General features: G+C 39.4%; 1 protein-coding gene and 1 long non-coding RNA gene across 2 annotated transcripts in view; one reads left to right on the forward strand and one right to left on the reverse strand.

Annotated features, from left to right (window-relative positions):
* The window catches only part of LOC135970124 (uncharacterized), a 71,480-nt gene extending 55,276 nt beyond the window's left edge, over window positions 1–16,204 (forward strand). Inside the window, exon 3 of the long non-coding RNA XR_010585614.1 lies at window positions 16,069–16,204. This is a non-coding gene — a long non-coding RNA (uncharacterized lncRNA). The remainder of the gene's footprint in view (window positions 1–16,068) is intronic.
* The window catches only part of LOC102119195 (uncharacterized), a 34,454-nt gene that overhangs the window by 5,891 nt on the left and 5,540 nt on the right, over window positions 1–23,023 (reverse strand). The window contains 2 exon segments of the mRNA XM_005549451.5: window positions 12,156–12,251; window positions 12,758–12,884. Of these exon segments, the coding sequence (XP_005549508.5) occupies window positions 12,156–12,251; window positions 12,758–12,884 (223 nt within the window).

The raw sequence follows: 23,023 nt of genomic DNA on the forward strand, positions 1-23,023 counted from the left end.
TCATGCCTGTAATCCCAGCACTTTGGGAGGCCGAGGCGGTGGATCATCTTAGTTCAGGAGTTTGAGACAAGCGTGACCAATATGGTGAAACCCTGTCTCTTCTAAAAATACAAAAATGAGCCAGACATGGTGGTGGACGCCTGTAATCCCAGCTACTTGGGAGGCCGAGGCAGGAGAATTGCTTGAACCTGGGAGGCGGAGGTTGCAATGAGCTGAGATGGTACCACTGCACTACTCTAGCCTGGGTGACAGAACAAGATTCCCGCTAAAAAAAAAAAAAAAAAAAAAAAAAGAAAAGAAAAATCAAGATCCAACTTGCCTTTCTACAAGAGTCAGAAAAGATCTAATAATAAAAAGACTGAAAGTGGCAAGATGGAAGTAGACATTCCATGCAAATATTAACAAAACGAGAGCAGCAGACATCAAAACAGTATTACACAAGCTACATCTTAAGTAATTGTCATATTTTATAAAATGTACTTTAAGTCAAAACTCCAAAGAGACAAATAAGGACATTAAACAATAACAGATTCATGGGAACCTATGACAAATTTGCGTGTGTGTGTGTGTGTGTGTCTCACATTAGGGTTCTAAATATATAAAGCAAATATCAACAGAATTGAAGAAACACATAGAGAACAATATAATTATAGAATATTTTAATATCCCATTTTCTAAAACAAGAATAAAACAAGACAGAATATTAGTAAGAGAACAGAGGACCTGAAGGCAGTATAAAACAAATATTCCTAACGTAGGTATACAAAACTCAACAACATTAAGATACACACCCTTATCGATAGCTCATACAACTTTCTTCTTGATAGGCCACCAACTAAGTCAAAAAAGTCTTAAAAAGTATTTTAGAACTGAAATTTTATGGATTACTTTCCATAACAAAAATGGAATGACAATATAAAACAATAATATTAAAAGCTAACAAGTTTACAAATATATAGAAATTAAACCAAATTCTTTAGCATGCTTTTGTTCAAAAGTTGAAATTAATATTGTGAAGATGTCTATACTGCTCAATACACAAGATTTAATGCAATGTTTTCCCAATTTCTCATTGCATTTTTGAAGACATAAAAACAGCAACCCCTAAAGTATATGGAATCTCAAGGGACAATAAAGTACCTAACAATCTTCAAAAACAGAACAATGTTGGAAGCATTATAGTTTCTGATTTTAAAACATATTACAAAGCTACAGAATTAAAACAATTTGCTACAAGTATAAAGGTTAAAAAAAAGTAGACAAAATAGAATGTAGCACATATATATACTTTCACATATATGGTCATATGAAGAGTCATTTTCATACCCATAATTATTATACTATTGCTACTGAAAGCCAATAGGTAAAAGCAAAACAAGTTTCTGTCACCAAATCATTCAGTAGATACGATCTGAAATATAAAAATACTTGGCTGGGCACTGTGGCTCATGCCTGTAATCTTAGCACTTTGGGAGGCTGAGGAGGGCAGATCACATGAGGTCAGGAGTTCGAGACCAGCCTGGCCAACATGGTGAAACCCCGACTCTACTAAAAATACAAAAATTAGCCAGGCATGATGGCACTCGCCTATAATCCCAGCTACTTGGGAGGCTAAGGCAGTAGAATCGCTTGAATCCCGAGGGGCAGAGGTTGCAGTGACCCAAGATGACACTACTGTACTCCAATCTGGGTGAAAGAGTGAGAATCTGTATTATTAAAAAAACAACAACAAAAAAAACATACACACACACACAAAACAAACAACAACAACAAAAAAACTGGACTGTCATTCAGTTTTCAAAAAGCAGAAGACAGTCTAACAACTATAAAGATAAATTTTGATGACATTATGCAAAATAAAATGAGCCAGCCATAAAAAGACAGAGATTGTTGAGATATATGATGCAGTTACACTCCTAGAAAAAAAAGACTGGTGTTTGAAAAGTGCCATGAAAATGGGAAAAATTGGTAGTTGTTTAATATGTGTTGAGACTTAGCTTTGCAAGATAAAAACATTTTAGTAAAATGTTGCATAATTATGACTAAAGTGAATATTTAAGAATATTTATTGTAAATTTTGTGATTTTTTTTTTTTTTAAATTTTGAGACAGTCTTGCTCTTTCACCCAGATTGGAGTGCAGTGGCACCATCTCGGCTCACTGCAGCCTCCACATCCTCAGCTCAAGTGATTCTCATGCCTCAGCCTCCAGAGAAGCTGGGATTACAGGCATGCACTACCACACCTCGTTAATGTTTTGTATTTTTAGTAGAGACAGGGTTTCACCATGTTGGCCAGGCTGGTCTCGAACTACTGACCTCATGTAATCTACCCGCCTTGGCCTCCCAAAGTGCTGGGATTACAGGTGTGACATGGACTAATCACTTGATACCAGGAGTTTGAGACCAGCCTGGGTAACATGGCAAAGCCCTCTCTCTACAAATAATACAAAGAAAATAGCCAGGCACGGGGGCTCACACCTGTAATTCAGCACTTTGGGAGGCCGAGACAGGAGGATCACTTGAGGTCAGGAGTTCAAGACCAGCCCGGCCAACATGATGAAACCCCATCTCTACTAAAAATACAAAAATTAGTTGCTCTAATCCCAGCTACCTAGGAGGCTGAGGCAGGAGAATCACTTGAACCTGGGAGGCAGAGGCTGCAGTGAGCCGAGGTCGTACCACTGCACTCCAGCTTGAGCGACAGAGTGAGACTCTGTCTCAGGGAAAAACAAAAAACAAAAAAACAAAAACAAAGAAACTAACTGGGTGTCATGGTACATACTTGTAACCCAGATACTTGAGAGACTGAAATGATAGAATCATCTGAGTTTGGAAGGTTGAGGCTGCAGTGAGTCAAGATCACACCACTGCAAACCAGCATAGTTGACAGAATGAGACCCTATCTTGAAAATAAATAAATAAATACAATTATTAAAAGAAAAAAAAAAGGAAATAGAATGCCAGAGTGGCTTAAGAAAAAAGCATAAAATATGCTGCCTACAAGAGACTCATTTTAGCATTGAGTCAAATAGGTTGAAAGTCACAGATTGGAAAATATCTGTATTCCATGAAAATAGTAACCACAATTGGGTGAGGTGGTCATAATCATTTGACACAATACGCTTTAAGTATTAGTGGTTGGGCATGGTGGCTCACACCTGTAATCCCAGCACTTTGAGAGGCCGAGGTGGGTGGGTCACCTGAGGTCAGGAGTTCGAGACCAGCCTGGTCAACATGGTGAAACCCTATCTCTACAAAACTACAAAAATTAGCCAGGCACGATGGTGGGGGAGTGCCTGTAATCCCAGTTACTTGGGAGGCTGAGGTGGAAGAATGACTTGAACTGGGAGGTGGAGATTACAGTGAGCCAAGATCGTGCCATTGCACTCCAGCCTGGGCAAGAGAGCAAGACTCTGCCTCAAAAAAAGAAAAAGAAAAAAAAAAAAGCATTAGCATGAGGCAAAGATTGATATTATATAATGGTAAAATAAGTCAATTTACCAGGAATTCATAACTATTATATCTACCTATCTGTGTATGTATGTATAACATCAGGGCTCCAATATATATATAGCAATTACTGACAAAAGTGAAGCAGGAAATACATACCAACATAATAATTGTAGACATCAAGACCCCATTTTCAAAAATAGAAAATTCAAATAAATTAATAAAACAAAGAAAACGTAAGGCCAGGTGTGGTAACTTACGCCTGTAATCCCAACACTTTATAAGGCTGAGACGGGCGGATCACCTGAGGTCAGGAGTTTGAGACCAGCCTGACCAACATGGCAAAACCCCATCTCTAATAAAAATACAAAAATTAGCTGGGTGTGGTGGTGGGCACCTGTAATCCAACTACTTGAGAGGCTGAGGAAGGAGAATCGCTTAAACCCAGGAGGCAGAGGTTACAGTGAGCCAAGATTGCATTATTGCACTCCAGCCTGGGTAACAGAGCAAGACTCCATCTCAAAAAAAAAAAAAAGAAAGAAAACTTAGACTTTATAGACCGTATTAATCATTTTGCATATAGAGGAATATCTGAGAGAGGATAATTTATAAAGAAAATAAGGTTTACTTGCCTCACCCTTTAGCAGACTGTACAAGAAGTATGTGCCAGCATCTGCTTCTGGTGAGGGTCTCAGGAAGCTTACAATCACGATGAAAGGCAAAGAGTGGACATATCACATGGTGAGAGAGCAAGTGTGAGGTGAAGGAGCCAGGTTCTTTTAATGAACCAGCTTTCATTTGAATTAATAAAGTGTAAGCTTTCTGATTACCAAGAGGATGGTGCCAAGCTATTCATGAGAAATTTTGCCTCATGACCAAAATAACTCCCATCAGTTCCCACATCCAACATTGAGGATTACATTGCAGCATGATGTTTGGAGAACATGGACATTCAAACCATATTATAGATCAACTAGGCTTAACAGACATGCAGAAAATTTACCAGTCAAATGCAAGAGATTACACAATATTTTTATTTACACCGGGTGTATTCTGTTAGGACACATATCAACTCATTTAATTTAAGAATACCATGGCCGGGCACAGTGGCTCACGCCTGTTATTCCAGCACTTTAGGAGGCCGAGGTGGGCGGATCACAAGGTCAGGAGATAGAGACCATCCTGGCTAACACAGTGAAACCCCATCTCTGCTAAAAATATTTAAAAAAAAATAGCTGGGTGTGGGGTGTGGTGGTTGGCGCCTGTAGCCCCAGCTACTCGGGAGGCTGAGGCAGGGGAATGGTGTGAACCTGGGAGGCGGAGCTTGCAGTGAGCCAAGATTGAGCCACAGCACTCCAGCCTGGGTGACAGAGCGAGACTCCATCTCAGACCAAAAAAAGAGAATACCAGTCAGGCGCAGTGGCTCATGCCTATAATCTCAACACTTTGGGAGATCAAGGTGAAAGAATCATGTGTTTTGAGACCAGCATGCACAACCTAGAGAGTCCTTGCCCCTACAAATAATTTAAAAAATTAACCAGACATGGTAGTGCATGTTGTCTGTAGTCCCCAACTACTCAAAAGCCTGAGGTAAAAGGATCACTTGAGCCAAGGAGGCTGAGGCTGCAGCCAGTGAAAATCATGCCACTGCACTCCAGCTGGGATGACAGATTAAGATCCTGTCTCAAAACAACAAGTATAGAGGACCAAAATTATACACTGTGTGTTTTCTGACCAAAAATGAATGATACCAGGAATTAAAAGTAAAACTGGCAAATCTTAAAATATATGAAAATAAAATACTCTTCAATGTATTTTAGCTCAGGGGTCAAAACATTAAATTTTTAAAAAAATGTCGGCCAGGCACGGTGGCTCACATCTATAATCCCAGCCCCTTTGGGAGGTCGAGGTAGGTGGATCATCTGAGATCAGGAGTTTGAGACCAGCCTGGCCAACATGGTGAAACCCAGTCTCTACAAAAAAAATACAAAAATTAGCCGGGTGTGATGGTGTGAACCTGTAATCCCAGCTAATCAGGAGGCTGAGGCAGGAGAATCGCTTGAACCTGAGAAGCAGAGGTTGCAGTAAGCCAAAATTGTGCCACAGCACTCCAGCCTGAACATACAAATTCAATATAATTTCTACAAAAAATCCCAATAGCACAGATTTTACAGAAATATTGTTAAATTTTGATTATGAACTGTAGTCAAATATCCATGAAAAAGAACAAACAGGCATTATACTTTCTGATTTCAAAACATATTAAAAGATACAATAACCAAAACGGCATGGTACCAACGCAAAAACAGATAAACAAATGAAAGAACAGAACAGGGAACTCAAAAATGAACTCTTCCGTATATGATCAAATGATCTTCCACAAAGTTGTCATGAGCACAATAGAGAAAAGATATTCTCTTCAAAATATAATGTTGAAAACTGGACTTCAACACTGATAACAGAAGATTGGATTATTTCCTTGAACCATATATGAAAAATATTTTAAATAAGATACTTAGAAAATTGTTCAGGTACGGTAGCTCACGCCTGTAATCCCAGCACTTTGGGAGGCCAAGGCGGGAGGATCAGATCAGGAGTTTGAGACCAGCCTGGCCAACATGATGAAACCCCGTCTCTACTAAAAATACAAAAATTAGCCGGGTATGGTGGTGCACACCTGTATTCCTACCTAATCAAGAGGCTGAGGCAGGAGAATTGCTTGAACCTGGGAGGTGGAGGGTGCAGTGAGCCGAGATAATGCCACCGCACTCCAGTCTAGGTGATAGAGCAAGACTCCATCTCAGAAAAAAAAAAAAAGATACTTAGAAAAAAATATAGGGCAAAGACATGACATTGGTCTTGGCAACATTCTCTTAGATATGACATTAAATGCATAAGCAACAAACGTAAAGAATAAAAAAATTTAACTACACTCTATTTCAAAACTTTTGCACATCAAAGAAAACATTCAATAACGTGACAATGCCTCTTACTAAATGGGTGATAACATTTGCAAATCACATGTGATGCGAGTTAATATTCAGAATATATAAACAACTCTTAAAATGGAAAAATAAAGTTGAATAACTTGATTTAGAAATGGATAAATAATTTAATGATATTTTCATCAAAGATACACAGGCCAGGCATGGTGACTAGTGCTTATAATCCTAGCACCTTGGGAGCCTAAGGCAGGAGGGTTATTGAAGGTCAGTAGCTCGAGACTAGACTGGCCAACATGGTGAAACTCCGTCTTTACTAAAAATACAAAAATTAGCCAGGTGTGGTGGCGCACACCTGTAATTCCAGTTACTTGGAAGGCTGAAGCAGGAGAATCGCTTGAACCCGGGAAGGCTGGAGGTTGCAATCAGCTGAGATCATGCCACTGCACTTCAGCCTGGGCAATATAGTCCATTTCAAAACACACACACACACACACACACACACACACACACACACACACACACACACAAATGGGAAAAAGCGTTTGAAAGGACACACAAAATTACTAATTTATAGAGAAATGCATAAAAATCACAATAAAAAATAAAATCATCTCACATCCAACAGAATGGCCACTGCTAATTTTTAAAAACATCGAATCTTAATCATTTATATTGGAAAATAAAACCCACGTTGATTGTTGGCGAAAAACCAGATGCAGCCGTTATTTAAAACTCTTAAAAATGTTCCTCAGATAATTAAAAATGAAATAATCATCACATACAACAATCCCATTTATGAATCTGTATCCAAAACATGCAACACAGGACCTGAAAGACATATCTGAACTTTCATGTTTGTTGTCCCACTACTCACAAAACCCAAAAGGCTGAAGCAACCCAGATGTTCCTTGAAGACATCAAAAAATGTAACATATACATACAGTGGAATATTATTGAGCCTTAAAAAGAAAATCGTGTCACATTTTAAGATAAACTTTGAGAATATTGTCTCCTGAAATAAACCAGTGACAAAATGATGGATACTATATGATTCCACTTATATGAGACAGTAGTCACACTGATCAAAACAGGAAGTTGAAGGGTGTTTGTCAAGGGCCAAAGAGAGTAAAATGAACAGTTGTTACTTAATGGGTATTGAGTTTCAGTTTTACAAAATATAAAATTTCTAGAAGTTTTTAACATAACAATGTGAATATACTTTACATGTCTGAAATGTACAGCTTTTTTAAAATTCTTTTTTGCGACAGGGTCTCACTCTGTCATCCAAGTTGGAGTACACAATTTTGGCTCAATGCAACATCAAACTCTAAGGCTCAAGTTATCCTCCCCTCTCAATCTCTCTAGTAGCTGGGACCATAGGTGCACACCACCATGCCTGACTATTATTAAAAATTATTTGTAGAGAGGGTTTCATAGGTTGCCCAGGGTGGTCTCAAACATTTGGGTTCAAGTGATCTTTCTGTTTTGGCCTTTCAAAATCCTGGGATTACAGATGTGAGCCCCCACCATACCTGGCCCTGAAACATACACTTAAATAGATTTAAGATAGCAAATTTTATGTTATGTGTTTTTACAAGAATTAGTTTTTTAAAAGAAAAACTGAAAAAATACACAATTATAAATCTTTCCAAAAATTACCTTCAAATAACAAAAGTGTTTTTCTTATATAAGGAAAACATATATTCAGGCCAGGTGCAGTGTCTCACACCTGTAATCCCAGCACTTTGGGAGGCCAAGGTGGCAGATCACGAGGTCAGGAAATCAAGACCATCCTGGCTAACACAGTGAAACCTCGTCTCTACTAAAAATACAAAAAAATTAGCCGAGTGTGGTGGTGGATGCCTGTAGTCCCAGCTACTCCGGAAGCTGAGGCAGGAGAATGGCATTAATCCGGGAGGCAGAGCTTGCAGTGAGCCGAGATTGCGCCACTGCACTCCAGCCTGGGTGACAAAGTGAGACTCTATCTCAAAAAAAAAAAAAAAAACACCAAACAACAACAACAACAAAAATATACATTGTTAAAAACATATGGTGAAAAGAAGACTATTTCCATGACTACTCACTTAGATGAAACAACCATTGAAAATCATCTAAGAAAGAATATATACAAGATAAGCCATGACCAAAATTGAGGTCATATTTATAGACAATAACACACATATATATAATCTGATTGTGACAGACATGACTAACTTATCTCAATTAAACCTCACATTGTCTTAAAGTATACAAACAGAATTGCAAATTGTCTAAAATTATATGTAAGTAAAAAACAAAAAACACAATACACTGATGTTAAGAAACCTACAATAAAATAACACTAATCTGGAATGGCAACAATAATAGAAAATGTTTACTCGTAAACTATGGTATGCAACATTGATGTACCATTAAAAAAGAATTTATCAGCCAGGCGTGGTGGCTCACACCTGTAATCCCACCACTTTGGGAGGCCAAGGCAGGCGGATCACAAGGTAAGGAGTTCGAGACCAGCCTGACCAACGTGGTGAAACCTCGTCTCTACTAAAAGTACACTGGGCATGGTGGCAGGTGCCTGAATCCCAGCTACTCAGGAGGCTGAGGCAGGAGAATCGCTTAAACCCAGGAAGTGGAGGTTGCAGTGAGCTGAGATCGTGGCATTGCCTGGGACACAAGAGCTAAAAATTCTACCTCAAAGAAAAATAAAATAAAATAAAATAACAGAAAAATTTGAACTAGCACAATAGAAAGTAAACTATACAGGGAAAGTGACATCAGTAAGATGCAAAAATAAAAGATGCCCTATTCGTTTATCCCCTCACAACAAGAAAATTTGTCAGCCATCCCTGACAAAAATGCCTCTATGGGAGAATCAGGCATCATGGCTCACACCTGTAAGGACAGCTACATGGTACATTAAGGTTGGAGAATCGCTTCAGGCAGGAATTTTAAGACCAGCCTGGGTTACGTAGCAACACTCCATCTTCAAAATAAACTCCTTTAAAGAATCTTTGAGATCCAGGGAGGAAGTTATGAAACTCTGCTAAAGTCCAAGATGGAGGAGTGTTTTTTCCAGGAGGCAGGCCCTCATTCATGAGGCAAACTACAGGACCCCTGTTCTTGGCTGCAGGCCATGAAATGGCCCACCCAACTTGGTCTCACTGCGAATTCTGAACTTACTCTGCAATGATCCCAAACTCCTCCCCAGCCACAGTCTGGGAGAGGTCCTGCCCTTCCAGAGGCTTGGAGGAAGACACACATTTATAGCCATGTGGACAGGCCTGCAGACCTGGGGTTTTACTATGGTCCCTGAAGCAGTTCAATGACTCAGTTCCAGCTCCCTGAGCTACAGCTCATGGCCAGTTCTGCCTACATAGAAATCCACACAGTGACCTGGGAAAATCCTCTCTGGTACTCAGTGAAATCCAGACTCATCCATATCCTAATAAAAGGCCCACCATATATAGACCCAACTGCAAAAACCTGCCCTGGTGTATTCCCCACAAAGCAAAGTCCTGAAAGATTCAGTCTGTCCAAAAATATAATGGGAATTACAACTACCCAAGCTCCTTGTAACAGCCAACTAAAGGTGGACCCTAGAGCAGACCCAGCATCCTTGTGAGCAAGCTACCTCTCCACTACAAACCCAGAGGGCAACCCATCACTCTGGGGGCCAACATAAAGAGATCTTTACCCCCTGAAACCAGGTTATAAAGACTTAAAGAGGTGTTTGTTTCTTCAAATTCACAGACACCAATGCAAAACTATATTGTGCCACTGTCAATTGCTTCTATTTTAACATAGCACTGGAAGTATGTATTAGAAGAATTAGTTCAAAAAAAAAAAAAAAAGAGGCTAGGCGTGGTGGCTCACACCTATAATCCCAGCACTTTGGGAGGCCGAGGCGGGTGGATCACAAGATCGAGACCATTCTGGCTAACATGGTGAAACCCTGTCTCTACTAAAAATAGAAAAAACTAGCCGGGCGTGGTGGCAGGCGCCTGTAGTCCCAGCTACTCGAGAAGCTGAGGCAGGAGAATGGCATGAACCCGGGAGGCGGAGCTTGCAGTGAGCCTAGATCGCACCACTGCACTCCAGCCTGGGCAACAGAGCAGACACCGTCTCCAAAAACAAAAACAAAAAAGAAAGAAAGAAAGAAAGAAAAATAGCCATTGAAATTGAGGACAAATAAGTAAAAAGTTGCTGTTGCTGTTGTAAATCATATGATCTTATCTTTTAAAAACCACTAGTACATGAAAACCTGTTTAAACTAATAAATACTGAGTAAATTAGCAAAATGTAAAATTAACATATGGTTTCATACACTTAAACTATCTGGTAAAATAGAGGAAGAAAACAATCTTATTTACATTAGCATTAAATCATAAATTTCTGAGAAGAAATTTAACCAAGCTGGTAAAAAATCTTTTTTGACAGTTTTGCTCTGTTGCCCAGGCTGAAGTGCAGTGGGGTGATCTCAGCTCACTGCAACCTCCACCTCCCAGGTTCAGGTGATTGTCCTTCCTCAGCTGCACCAAGTAGCTGGTGCACACCACCATGTCCAGCTTATTTTTTGTATTTTTAGTGAAGACGGGGTTTTGCCTCGTTGGCAAGACCAATCTCGAACTCCTGACCTCAAGTGATCCACCCACCTCAGCCTCCCAATATGCTGACATTACAGACGTGAGCAGCCATACCCAGCCTAAAAAATCTTCACAATGAAAGATATATCAATGAAAAAAATTAAGACACAAATAAACTTAAAAATATTTTACATATATGGATTCAAAGAATAAATACTGTTCAAGTGTCATTTATCCAAAGTGACCTACAGATTTAATAAACTTCCTATCAAAATTGCAATGGTATTTTATTTACAGTAATGGAAAATACAATCCTAAAATTTACATGAAACCACAATAAACTTTTAATAGCCCAAGCAATCTTGAGGAAAAAGAACAAAGTAGAAGGTCATCATACTTCATAATTTCAAACTATATTTCAAGGCCATAGTAATAAAAACAGGATTTTATGTGCAGAAAAATTAAGAAAAACCCAATGTAATAGAAACTACTCCCACATATTTCAGACACAATGCAAAAAGAGAACTTGAAAAATAGTTTAACATAGTTTCTCAAAATTATGCAGATATCTGTGTGTCCCCAAAAACAATGGAAAAGCAGTAAGATTGTGCAGTCTCCTATATGCCATGAAGAGGACTTTAGCTTTCACCATAAACTTGAAGGAAAAATCACTGAAGGGAAAGTAGAATCCTTAGAGAATTTAAAAGCATAGACAGAATATGCTCCTATGTGAGAGCAAAACAAAAAAAAAACCAGTTCCCCAGAAACAACTTCTTTTGAACACAGCTTCCCAAATCACATATTTTTTTTTTTTTGAGATGGAATCTCACTCTGTCGCCAGGCTGGAGTGCAGTGGCACAATCTTGGCTCACTGCAACCTCCGCTTCCCTGGTTCAAGTGATTTTCCTGCCTCAGCCTTCCGAGTAGCTGGAACTACAGGCACATGCCACCATGCCCAACTAATTTTTGCATTTTTAGTAGAGACAGGGTTTCACCATGTTGGTCAGAATGCTCTCAATCTCTTGACCTCGTGATACCCCCGCCTCCCAAAATGCTGAGATTACAGATATGAGCCACCGCGCCTGGCCCAAATCACATTTTAAGAACTGGCTTTCTCCTTGACCTTTAAGACCTGTCATCTGTGTCATCTGTTATATTCACTGTCACTCTCACCTACCTGGGGGTTTGGCTACCATCGCATGTCTCTTCATATTGCAGGGCTCTTTTCCTTGCTCCAGACAAATGATCAGGTCTGGCTTGGAGACAGCAATACCTGTTTTATTAAAAATGAGTAACATGAATCTTGCTCATATTCTCCCATTATCAACCTAGTAATGTGCTCAGTAAAGAGGATGTAATTATTCTAGTAAACTAATCCCAAAATATCTAATAACATAAATTTCTAAATATTTAGAAAATATTTTAAATTTGTATGTTCTTAATTTCACTACTCAGTACTACTGCATCATTGGTGGTGGCAATTAGATTTTAAGGTGTAGGCAACTTTTATGCCACTAAATTTTTGGAATTATCATTAATCTAGAGTGAAGGATACAGAGTAGCTCAGGAATGAGGAAAGTTCAGGTCAAGATGAAACATCTTGAAGAGATTTATTTCTAAATGAACAAATCCCCAGGATTTTCTTGAAAACAGGGATCTAAAACTTATTTATGCAACAGGGATCTAAAACTTATTTATGCAAAGCACAAATTTCCAAAAAAAACCTTCTACAGAAAGGAGAAACGAAACCTTTAAATTATGTATTAAAATTATCCTCACCCAGGAAGACCAGGTTTCTGTAGTTATCTAACATCACATTCCTATACAAATTCTGCTGTGAAGTGTCCAGGCATTGCCACTCCTCCAGAGAGAATTCTATGGCCACATCCCTAAATGTCAGTGGTCCCTGAAAAACACACACACACACAAACATATTTACCAACTTGCCCTGGACAGAATTTTTAATTTGACTCAAGGTGGAATGGGAAAGTAAAGAGAACTGGTTTTTACTTATAGGAGTGACTAAAATTATCCAATAAAATAATTTTCAAAACAGAAATATTCTCAAATGTATTCTCCAACTCTGAGAAAAGAGTGGCAGAAGATCCACAATAGCAGTTTATATATGATACGTTTCTAGATAATAAAGTATAGAATTAATGACACAAACACAAACGTACATTTGTGCGTGCTATATTTACATCATACAGAATGAGCTGTGTATATTTTTCAGATAGAAAGAAATGTTGTGTTACAAGCTAGCTTTAAAATTTTAATGTGTACAATAATAAACTGGAGATCTTGTTATGCAGATTTTCTTTCCAGAGGATCTGGAATAAAGTTTGAGTTTCCAAATTTTTAACAAGCTCACCAGTAATGCCAATGTTTTTGGCCCAAGAAGAATATTTTGTCAAACATCCAGTAAGTGGAAGAGCCTGTGTTTTTCCCAGATTTTCTGGCCTGTAAACAAAGATGAGAGCCTTTATTTTCCAAAGACAAATATATACAAAGGAAACCTAAGAAAGAAGGGCAGCTTCCAGATTAAATGTGATGGTTTACGCACATCAGCTGCATAAAGATACTTAATAAAGAAGAGAAAAATAACTCTATAGTAAGAAAAATAAATCTGTCAGGGAGCTCTTTTATTTTACTATACATAAGTTCTGGGTTACATGTTCTGTTACATAGGTATACCAAATGAATCACTAATGTCAACTGAACTAGCACAAATTTGTATGATGTGCTGAGGCACACAGAAAAACACAGCATCGTTGCTTCAACATTGCCCCTCGCAAAAGCAAATTATAGTCTGAATGTAACCATACATAAACATCAGTTTTATGCCCTCTTTAAGATACAGATAACTCTTATGTTGTTATTTTGTGTGTGTGGTTTTGTTTTTGTTTTTGTTTTGAGACAGTTTTGTTCCCTTGCCCAGGCTACAGTGCAATGGTGTAATCTTGGCTCAGTGCAACCTCCGCCTCCCTGATTCAAGCGATTCTCCTGCTTCAGTCTCCCAAGTACCTGGGATTACAGGAGCCGGCCACCATGACCAGCTGATTTTTTTTTTTTTTTTTTTTTTTGGTAAAGATGGAGTTTCACCATGTTGGCCAGCCTGGTCTCGAACTCCTGTCCACCTCAGCCTCCCAAAGTGCATGGGATTACAGGCGTTAGCCACGTACCTGGCTTATGTTGTTATTTTTAATAGTAATTTTAAGTAGTCTTTAACACCATAGACAGCATTTTCTCCTAATATATTTTTTTTGGAGATACAGTCTCACTCTGTTGCCCAGGCTGGAGTGCAGTGATGCAATCTCTGATCACTACAACCTCTGCCTCTCAGGCCCAAGCAATTCTCCTGCCTCAGTCTCCCTAGTAGCTGGGACTACAAGCATGCGCCACCACACTCAGCTAATTTGTGTGTTTTTAGGATAGATGTTGGCCAGGCTGGTCATGAACTCCTGGTCTCAGGTGATTTGCCCACCTCAACCTCCCAAAGTGCTGGGGTTACAGGCGTGAGCCACCATGTTTGGCCATCTCTGAGTAAATTTTTTTTAATAACTTTTTGGGTAATAAATGTTATCCTGTTTAAATAAGCATTTTGTTAATTCTGTTTTGCATAGAGCTAATGGAGAACACAAATGGAACCCCAACATTACATGTTCTCCATATTTACAAATGACCCCAGCTTGTTGGGAACAGGCCCCCCAAAATCTGGCCATAAACTGGCCATAAACAAAATCTCTGCAGCACTGTGACATGTTCATGATGGCCATGACGCCCACGCTGGAAGGTTGTGGGTTTACCGGAATGAATATCTGGCCCACCCAGGGCGGAAAACCGCTTAAAGGAGTTCTTAAACTACAAACAATGGCATGAGTGATCTGTGCCTTAAGGATGTGCTCCTGCTGCAGATAACTAGCCCAACCCATCCCTTTATTTCAACCCATCCCTTTATTTCCCATAAGGAATACTTTTAGTTAATCTATAATTTATAGAAACAATGCTTATCACTGGCTTGCTGTCAATAAATACATGGGTAAATCTCTGTTTGAGGCTCTAAGCTGTGAAGGCTGTGAGACCCCTGATTTTCCACTCCACACCTCTATATTTCTGTGTGTGTGTGTCTTTAATTCCTCTAGTGCCGCTGGGTTAGGGTCTCCCCAGCCAAGCTGGTCTCGGCACCAGCTTTTCCCCAACAGGAATTTTGAGTATCCACAGCCACAAAGGAAACATTTTTAATGTTGCATATCGCAAATTCATGGTGAGAATTCTGCATGGACTATAAGAAGCCACGATGTAGAGAAAGTACAATAGGCTCTGGTATATAGGAAAGGAGTATTTTTCAGAGACCCTTGACTATCATAAGAACTTTTTAAAGTAGTTAAAATAAACTTATTTGGGAAGAAAACTGCAAGTAGAGAAGCAAAGGTTCACAAGTGCTAAACGCATGGCATTCCAGGAGGAAGAGTGGGCATGATCTGAGACATGTTTAGCTAAGAAAAAAAAAGGCCATTTTTTCCTCTTTTCTCCTCCTTCTCTGGGATTCCTTCTCAGATGAGATTCTCTGGACAAATTACACCTGCATCTTGAGAATATGCCTTTGAAGTGTCAGCACCACCTGTTTACCTGCTAGCACCACACCTACAGGCAGATGACAAGAAAAAGTCCAAAACAGATAAAGTCCACCCATTTCTGTTCTTTATAACAGCAAAGATTCAGGAACAATGAGCTGCTCCACAGATAAAAATAAAGTTTCTCTTTCTCTGTTCTCAGGTGCCCTCCCTTGCCACAGACACCAGCAATTTCTGCTACAGTAATGGCAATATGGGCTGCACGGTCCTGTTCCTACCAAATTCAAACAGAACTGGCCCTGTGACCACCCTTTAGTACAAAGGCAGAAATTAATTCTTATGAATGTATTTTGAACCCCTCATAGCTGATTCTGTTCTCACTCTAGAATCACCTGAGGCACTCATTAGGTTGGTGTGAAAGTAATTGTCGTTGCTGCCAATTTCTTTTTAATGGCAAGGAAAAAGAAATAAAAATAATAAGTAATAATAATAGTTGTTCATTTGTTTTTTTAACAGCAGAAGCAGACGAGGTGCAGTGGTTCATGCCTATAATCCCAGCACTTTGGGAGGCCAAGGCGAGTGGATCACCTGAGGTCAGGAGTTCAAGACCAGCCTGACCAACATGGCCAAACCCCATCTCTACTTAAAAAAAAAAAAAAAAAAAAAATTACCAGGACATTGTGGTGCATGCCTGTAATCCCAGCTACTGGGTAGGCTGAGGCAGAAGAATTGCTTGAACCCAGGAGGCGGAGGTTGAAGTGAGACAAGATCGAGCCATTGCACTCCAGCCTGGGCGACAGCAAAAATCTGTCTCAAAAACAAAAAAAGGCGAAAACAACAATTACTTTTGTACCAATCTAATAATTAAAACAACATGGATGCTTCCACCAAGGACATTAAACAGAACTTGCGGAAAGGGCACAAGTAAAAAGATTTCTGCAAATTGGCCATGTAATCCTCATTAGAAGCCTGAGTTGATAACCACTTAACTAAGCATTGCTTCTCAGACTTTAACGAGCTTATAAATCACTTGGTGATTTTGGCCCCACTCTATGTAATGTGATTCTGCAGGTTTGGAAAGGGACCATGAATGGGAGTTTTAAACAAGTCCTTGTCAATGCTGATGTTGCTCCCCTTAGGCTCATTATTAGCACTAGTTAGAGGAAGCAGGCACAGCAAAGTGTAGCTTATACTCAGCACTCTTGTCACAACACAAATGAAGACAATCCATCTCCACCCTAAAGTATCTTCTTTGCTGTCTCTTTAAAGTTTACAGATGAAATAGAAGGCAGCAATGTCTGAATAAGTCTGCATTTGGAAAACAGCACATACACATGTACTCTGCAATGTTTATTAGGCAGACACTGCGTTCACTGTATTCTCACTCTCAAGAGTATGTTACACAGCGCTTCACTGGGAATAACACATTATGTGATTGAATCCTCATAACACCCTGGGAACTAGCACTAAATGTTCAGTAATTCCCAGGATTTAGATGAAGGACCCAGTATTTTTATTTCTTCTTCTGTTTCTCTGTCATTGATTTTTTTAAAAATGTACAGAATAAAAACAAAATACAGACAGATGAAAGAGACACAGAAAGGAAAATTTCAATCTAGTTTAAAGGAATTTTTATTGTGTTTATATTTAGTTTTTTGTGATTTGTGAAACAACCACTGCATCTGCAGGAATAGAAAACAAGTTGCTGTCCGGGTGCCCGGGTGCGGTGGCTCAGGCCTGTAATCCCAGCACTTTGGGAGGTCAAGGCAGGTGGGTGGAACACCTGAGGTCAGGAGTTCGAGACTAGCCTGGCCAACAGGGCGAAACCTCATCTCTACTAAAAATACAAATATTAGCTGGGCATGGTGGTGTACACCTGTAGTCCCAGCTACTCGGGAGGCTAAAACAAGAGAATCGCATGAACCCACAAGGCGGAAGTTGCAGTGAGCCAAGATCACACCACTGCACTCCAGCCTGGGTGACACAGAGCGAGACTGTCTCAAAAAAAAAAAAAACAAAAAAAAACAAAAAAAACCTAAAATGAACCCTGAGTCAAAAAGAAAAACAAAGGATTTAGCTGTTCATATGATTTACATACATTTCAAAAAAGCAGAAAAATATCTACATATAATCTAAATGCTTTAAAAAAACAGAGAAGAGCAAAATATTCTCCCTTATTTTCAGGAAACAGAGTAATAAAGTCTCTTATTTCTAATTTATATTTTCTCCTACAACAGCCAGGCCTCTGGACATACTCTTGAACTCTTGGACATCTGAACTCAGTAGATAACTGGATTCTGGCATCTAAGCAGTAACCTTGGGCACACTGTGTGCACTTTAAAGAATGTTTATGGGGGCAAGGGAAAAACAGAAGAAAAGAGGTGTTATTCATGAGTGCATATGAATAAAGCAAGTTCTTAAGAGGAAACCTATGAAGAGACTTCGATTCTAGCACAGTAATAGTGGGAGATACCACCACCCCACAGACACTATTAGACAGATTATTGAGGCAGGAAATTAACAAAGATATTAGGACCTAAACTCAATACTTGGTCAAATAATCCTAATAGAAATTACAGAACTCTCCATCTTAAAACAACATAAATGGTCCGGCATGGTGACTCACGCCTGTAATCCCAATACTTTGGGAGGCCGAGGCAGGCGAATCACCTCAGATCTGTTCAAGACCAGCCTGGCCAACATGGTGAAACCATGTCGACTCTACTAAAATTATGAAAATTAGCTGAGTATGGTGGCGGGCACCTGTGATTCCCAGCTACTAGGTAGGCTGAGACACAAAAATCACTGGAACCTGGAAGGCGGAGTTTACAGTGAGCCATACAATTACATGGAACTTAACCCGCACTTGAATGATTATTTGGGTAAATAATGGAATTGAGACAGGAATAAAGAAGTTTTTTGAAACAAATGAGAGCAAAAATACAACACACCAGTATCCCTGGAACACAGCTGAGGCAGTGTTAAGAGGGAAATTTATGCCATTAAATGCTCACATCGAAAAGTTAGAAAGATCTAGATTTAACAACCTAATATCACAAATAAAAGAATGAGAGAAGCAAAAGCAAATCAACCCCTAAACTAGCAGAAGACAAGAAAAAACTAAAATCAGATGTGAACGGAAGGAGATCTATACATTAAAAAAACTACAAAATATTAATAAATTCAAAAGTTAAATCTTTGAAAAAATTAATAAAATAATAGCTAGATTAATGAAGAAGATTCAAATAAATACAATTAGAAGTGACAAAATGAACATTACCACTGAATGTACAAAAATACAAATAACTTGGCCAGGCACAGTGGCTCACGCCTGTAATCCCAGCACTTTGGGAGGCCAAGGACAGTAGATCACCTGAGGTTGGGAGTTTGAAACCAGCCTGGCTTGGCCAATATGATAAACCCCATCTCTGCTAAAAATACAAATATTAGCTGGGTATGGTGACGCACGTCTGTAATCCTAGCTACTCGGGAGGCGGAGGCAAGAGAATCGCTTAAACCTGGGACGTGGAGGTTGCAGCGAGTCGAGATCGTGCCATTGCACTCCAGCCTGGGCGACAGAGCAAGACTCCATATTAAAAAAATAAATAAACAAACAAATAAATAAATAAATAACTTGAAATCTACTATGAACACAAACTAGAAAATCTAGAAAAAAATGAAAATTTATGGAAAAATACATCCTCCCAAGACTGAACAAAAAAGGAATCAAATCCCTGAACAGACCAATAACAAGCTCCAAAATTTAATTAGTAATAAACAGCCTACCAACCAAAAAAAAAAAAAAAGTCTCGGACCAGACAGATTCACTGCTGAATTCTACCAGATGTACGCAAAAGAGCCGGTACCATTCCTACAAAAACTATTCCAAAAAAATTGAGAAGAAACTCCTCCCCAACTCATGATATAAGAACAACATTATTCGGAAACCAAAACCTGGTAGAGATATAATAAAAAATAGAAAATTTCATTTAGCCCAATATCCTTGATGAATATTGATGAAAAATTCAACAAATACTGGCAAACCAAATCCAGTAGTACATCAAAAAGCTAGTTTGGCCAGGCACGGTGGCCTGTAATCCCAGCACTTTGGGAGGCTGACGCGGGTGGATCACCTCAGGTCAGGAGTTTGAGACTAGCCTGACCAACATGGAGAAACCCTGTCTCCACTAAAAATACAAAATTAGCCGGGCATGGTGGTGCATCCCTGTAATCCCAGCTATTTGGGAGGCTGGGGCAGGAGAATCACTTGAACCCAGGAGCAAAGGCTGCAGTGAGCTGAGATCATGCCATTGCAACAAGAGTGAAACTCCATCTCAAAAAAAAAAGCTAGTTCACTATAATCAAGTAGGCTTTGTCTTTAAAATGCAAAGTTGGTTCAACAAACACAAATCAATAAATGTTATTTATCACATAAACAAAACTAAAGACAAAACCCACAAGATTATCTCAACAGATGCAGAAAAAGCTTCTGATAAAATTTAACTTACTTAATATAAAAAACCTTCAACAAACTAGGCATTAAAGGTACATACTTTAGCCTAGCATACTTTAACCTAGCAGTGGCTCACTCACACCTGTAATCCAGCACTTTGGGAGGTCGAGGCGGGCAGATCACGAAGTCAGGAGATCGAGACCACCATGGCTAATACGGTGAAACCCCTCTCTACTAAAAATACAAAACGAAGTTAGCCGGGCATGGTGGTGGATGCCTGTAGTCCCAGCTACTAGGGAGGCTGAAGCAGTAGAATGGCGTGAACCCACGAGGCGGAGCTTGCAGTGAGCTAAGATCACGCCACTGCACTCCAGCCTGGGCAACAGAGCAAGACTCCATCTGGTGGGGCGGGGGAGAAGGTACATACTTCAAAGTAATGAGTTATCTATGACAAACCCACAGTCAACATATTGAATGGACACAAGCTGGAGGAATTCCTCCTTGAAAACTGCCAAAATACAAGGATGCCTTCTCTCACCACTCCGATTTAACACAGAATTCTAAGTCCTGGCCAGAGCAGTCAAGCAATTGAAAAAAAAAAAAAAAGGCATCCAAACAGAAAGATAGAAAGTCAAACTATCCCTGTTTCTAGATGACATGATTCTATACCTAGAAAACCCTGTATTCTCTACAGAAAAGCACTTTAAAATGACAACTTCAGCAAAGTTTCAGGATACAAAATAAATGTACAAAAATCAGTAGCATCTCTGGTACATCAAAAGCATCCAGGCCAAAAGCCAAATCAAAAACAATTCCATTCACAATTTCCACAAAAAATAATAAAAAATCTAGGGATACAGCTAACCAGGGCAAGAATTACAAGACACTGCTTAAAGAAGTCAGAGATGACACAAATGGAAAATCATTGAATGCTGAGAGACAGAAAAGACTGGTATCATTGAAATGGCCATACTGCCCAAAGAAATTTACAGATTGAAGGCTGGGCATGGTGGCTCACGCCTGTAATCCCAGGAGTTTGAAACCAATCTGGCCAACATGGCGAAACCCCATCTCTACTAAAAATACAAAAATTAGCTGGGCGTGGTGGTGCGCGTCTGTGATCCCAGCTACTTAGGAGGCTGAGGCTGGAGAATTGTTTGAACCTAGGAGGCGGAGGTTGCAGTGAGTCGAGATTACGCCATTGCACTCCAGCCTGGGCGACAAGAGCAAAACTTCGTCTCAAAATAAATAAATAAATAAATAAAAATTGACAGATTTAATGCTATTTTATCAAATTACCAAAAAGCTTAACAGAAAAAAAACTGTTTTAAAATTCATATGAAACAAAAACAAACAAAACTCGAATAGCCAGGGCAATCTTAAGCAAAAAGAACAAAGCTGGAGTCATTACATTACCCAACTTCAAACTATAGTACCAGGCTGCAGTTACCAAAGCAGCATGGTACTGGTACCAAAAAAAAAAAAAAAAAACACACACCAGGCTCATAGACCAATGCAACAGGATAGAGAGCCCAGAAATAATGCCACACACCTATAACTACCTGATCTTCTACAAAGCTGACAAGAGGAATGTGGGAAGAATTCCCTATTTAGTGGTGCTGGAATAACTAGCTAGCACTATGTGTAAGATTGAAACTGGACCCCTTCCTTACACTACATACAAAAGTCAACTCAAGATAAATTAGAGAGTTAAATTTGAAACTTAAAATTAAACAAAAGCCCTGGAATATAACCTAGGAAAAACCATTCTAGACATAGGAACTGGCAAATATTTTATTATGAAGATACCAAAAGCAATTGCAACAAAAGCAAAAATGGACAAATGAGACCTAATTAAACTAAAGGGCTTCTTCACACCAAAGGAAACTATCAACAGAGTAAAAAGACAACCTACAGAATAATAGAAAATATTTGCAAACTATGCTTCTGCCAAATGTCTAATATCCAAAATTGATAAAGAACTTAAGCAGGTTTACAAAAAAAAAAACTAAGTAGGAAAAAAGCATGAAGAGATGTTCTTCAAGAGAAGAAAATACATGTGGCTAACAAGCGTATTAAAAAATGCTCATTATTAATCATTAGAGAAATGTAAAGAAAAACCACAGTGAGATACAATCTCACACCAGTCAGAATGGCTATCACTAAAAAGTCAAAAAAAAAAAACAAAAAACACAATGCTTGCAAGGCTGCCAAAAAAAAAAAAAAAAGAATACTTATATACTGTTAGTAGGAGTATAAATTAGTTCAACCCCTGTGAAAGCAGTGTGATGATTTCTCAAAGAACTAAAATCAAAATTACCATTTGATTCAGCAACCTGGATACCCAAAAAATACCCTATATACCCCCTAAAATATAAATTATTCTATTTTAAAGACACATGCACATGCATGTTCCTTGCAGCACTATTCACAATAGTACTTGTAAGCAAAGACATGGAAGCAACCTAAATGTCTATCAATAGTAGACCGGATAAAGAAAACATTATGGCCGGACGCGGTGGCTCACACCTATAATCCTGGCACTTTGGGAGGCCAAGGTGGGCAGATCACTTAAAGTCAGGAGTTCAAGACCAGCCTGGCCAACAGGTTGAAACCCCGTCTCTACTAAAAAATACGAAAAAAAATTAGCCGGGCATGGTGGTGCATGCCTGTAATCCCAGCTGCTTGGGAGGCTGAGGCAGGAGAGTCGCTCAAACCTGGATGGTGGAGGCTGCAGTGAGCCGATATCGCACCGCTGCACTCCAGTCTGGGTGACAGAGGGAGACTGTGAAAGAGAAACAAAGAAGAAAACATATTATCGGGTGCAGTGGCTCACGCCTATAATCCCAGCACACTGGGAGGCCGAGGCAGTTGGATTGCCTGAGGTCAGCAGTTTGAAACTAGCCCAGGACAACGTGGCAAAACCCCATACCTGCAAAAAATACAAAAAGAAAAACTAGCTAGGTGTGGTGGCATATGCCTGTAGTCCCAGCTACTTTGGGGGCTGAGGTAGGAGGA

Source organism: Macaca fascicularis, chromosome 3 (genome assembly GCF_037993035.2).
Source record: "Macaca fascicularis isolate 582-1 chromosome 3, T2T-MFA8v1.1".
NCBI lineage: Eukaryota > Metazoa > Chordata > Mammalia > Primates > Cercopithecidae > Macaca > Macaca fascicularis.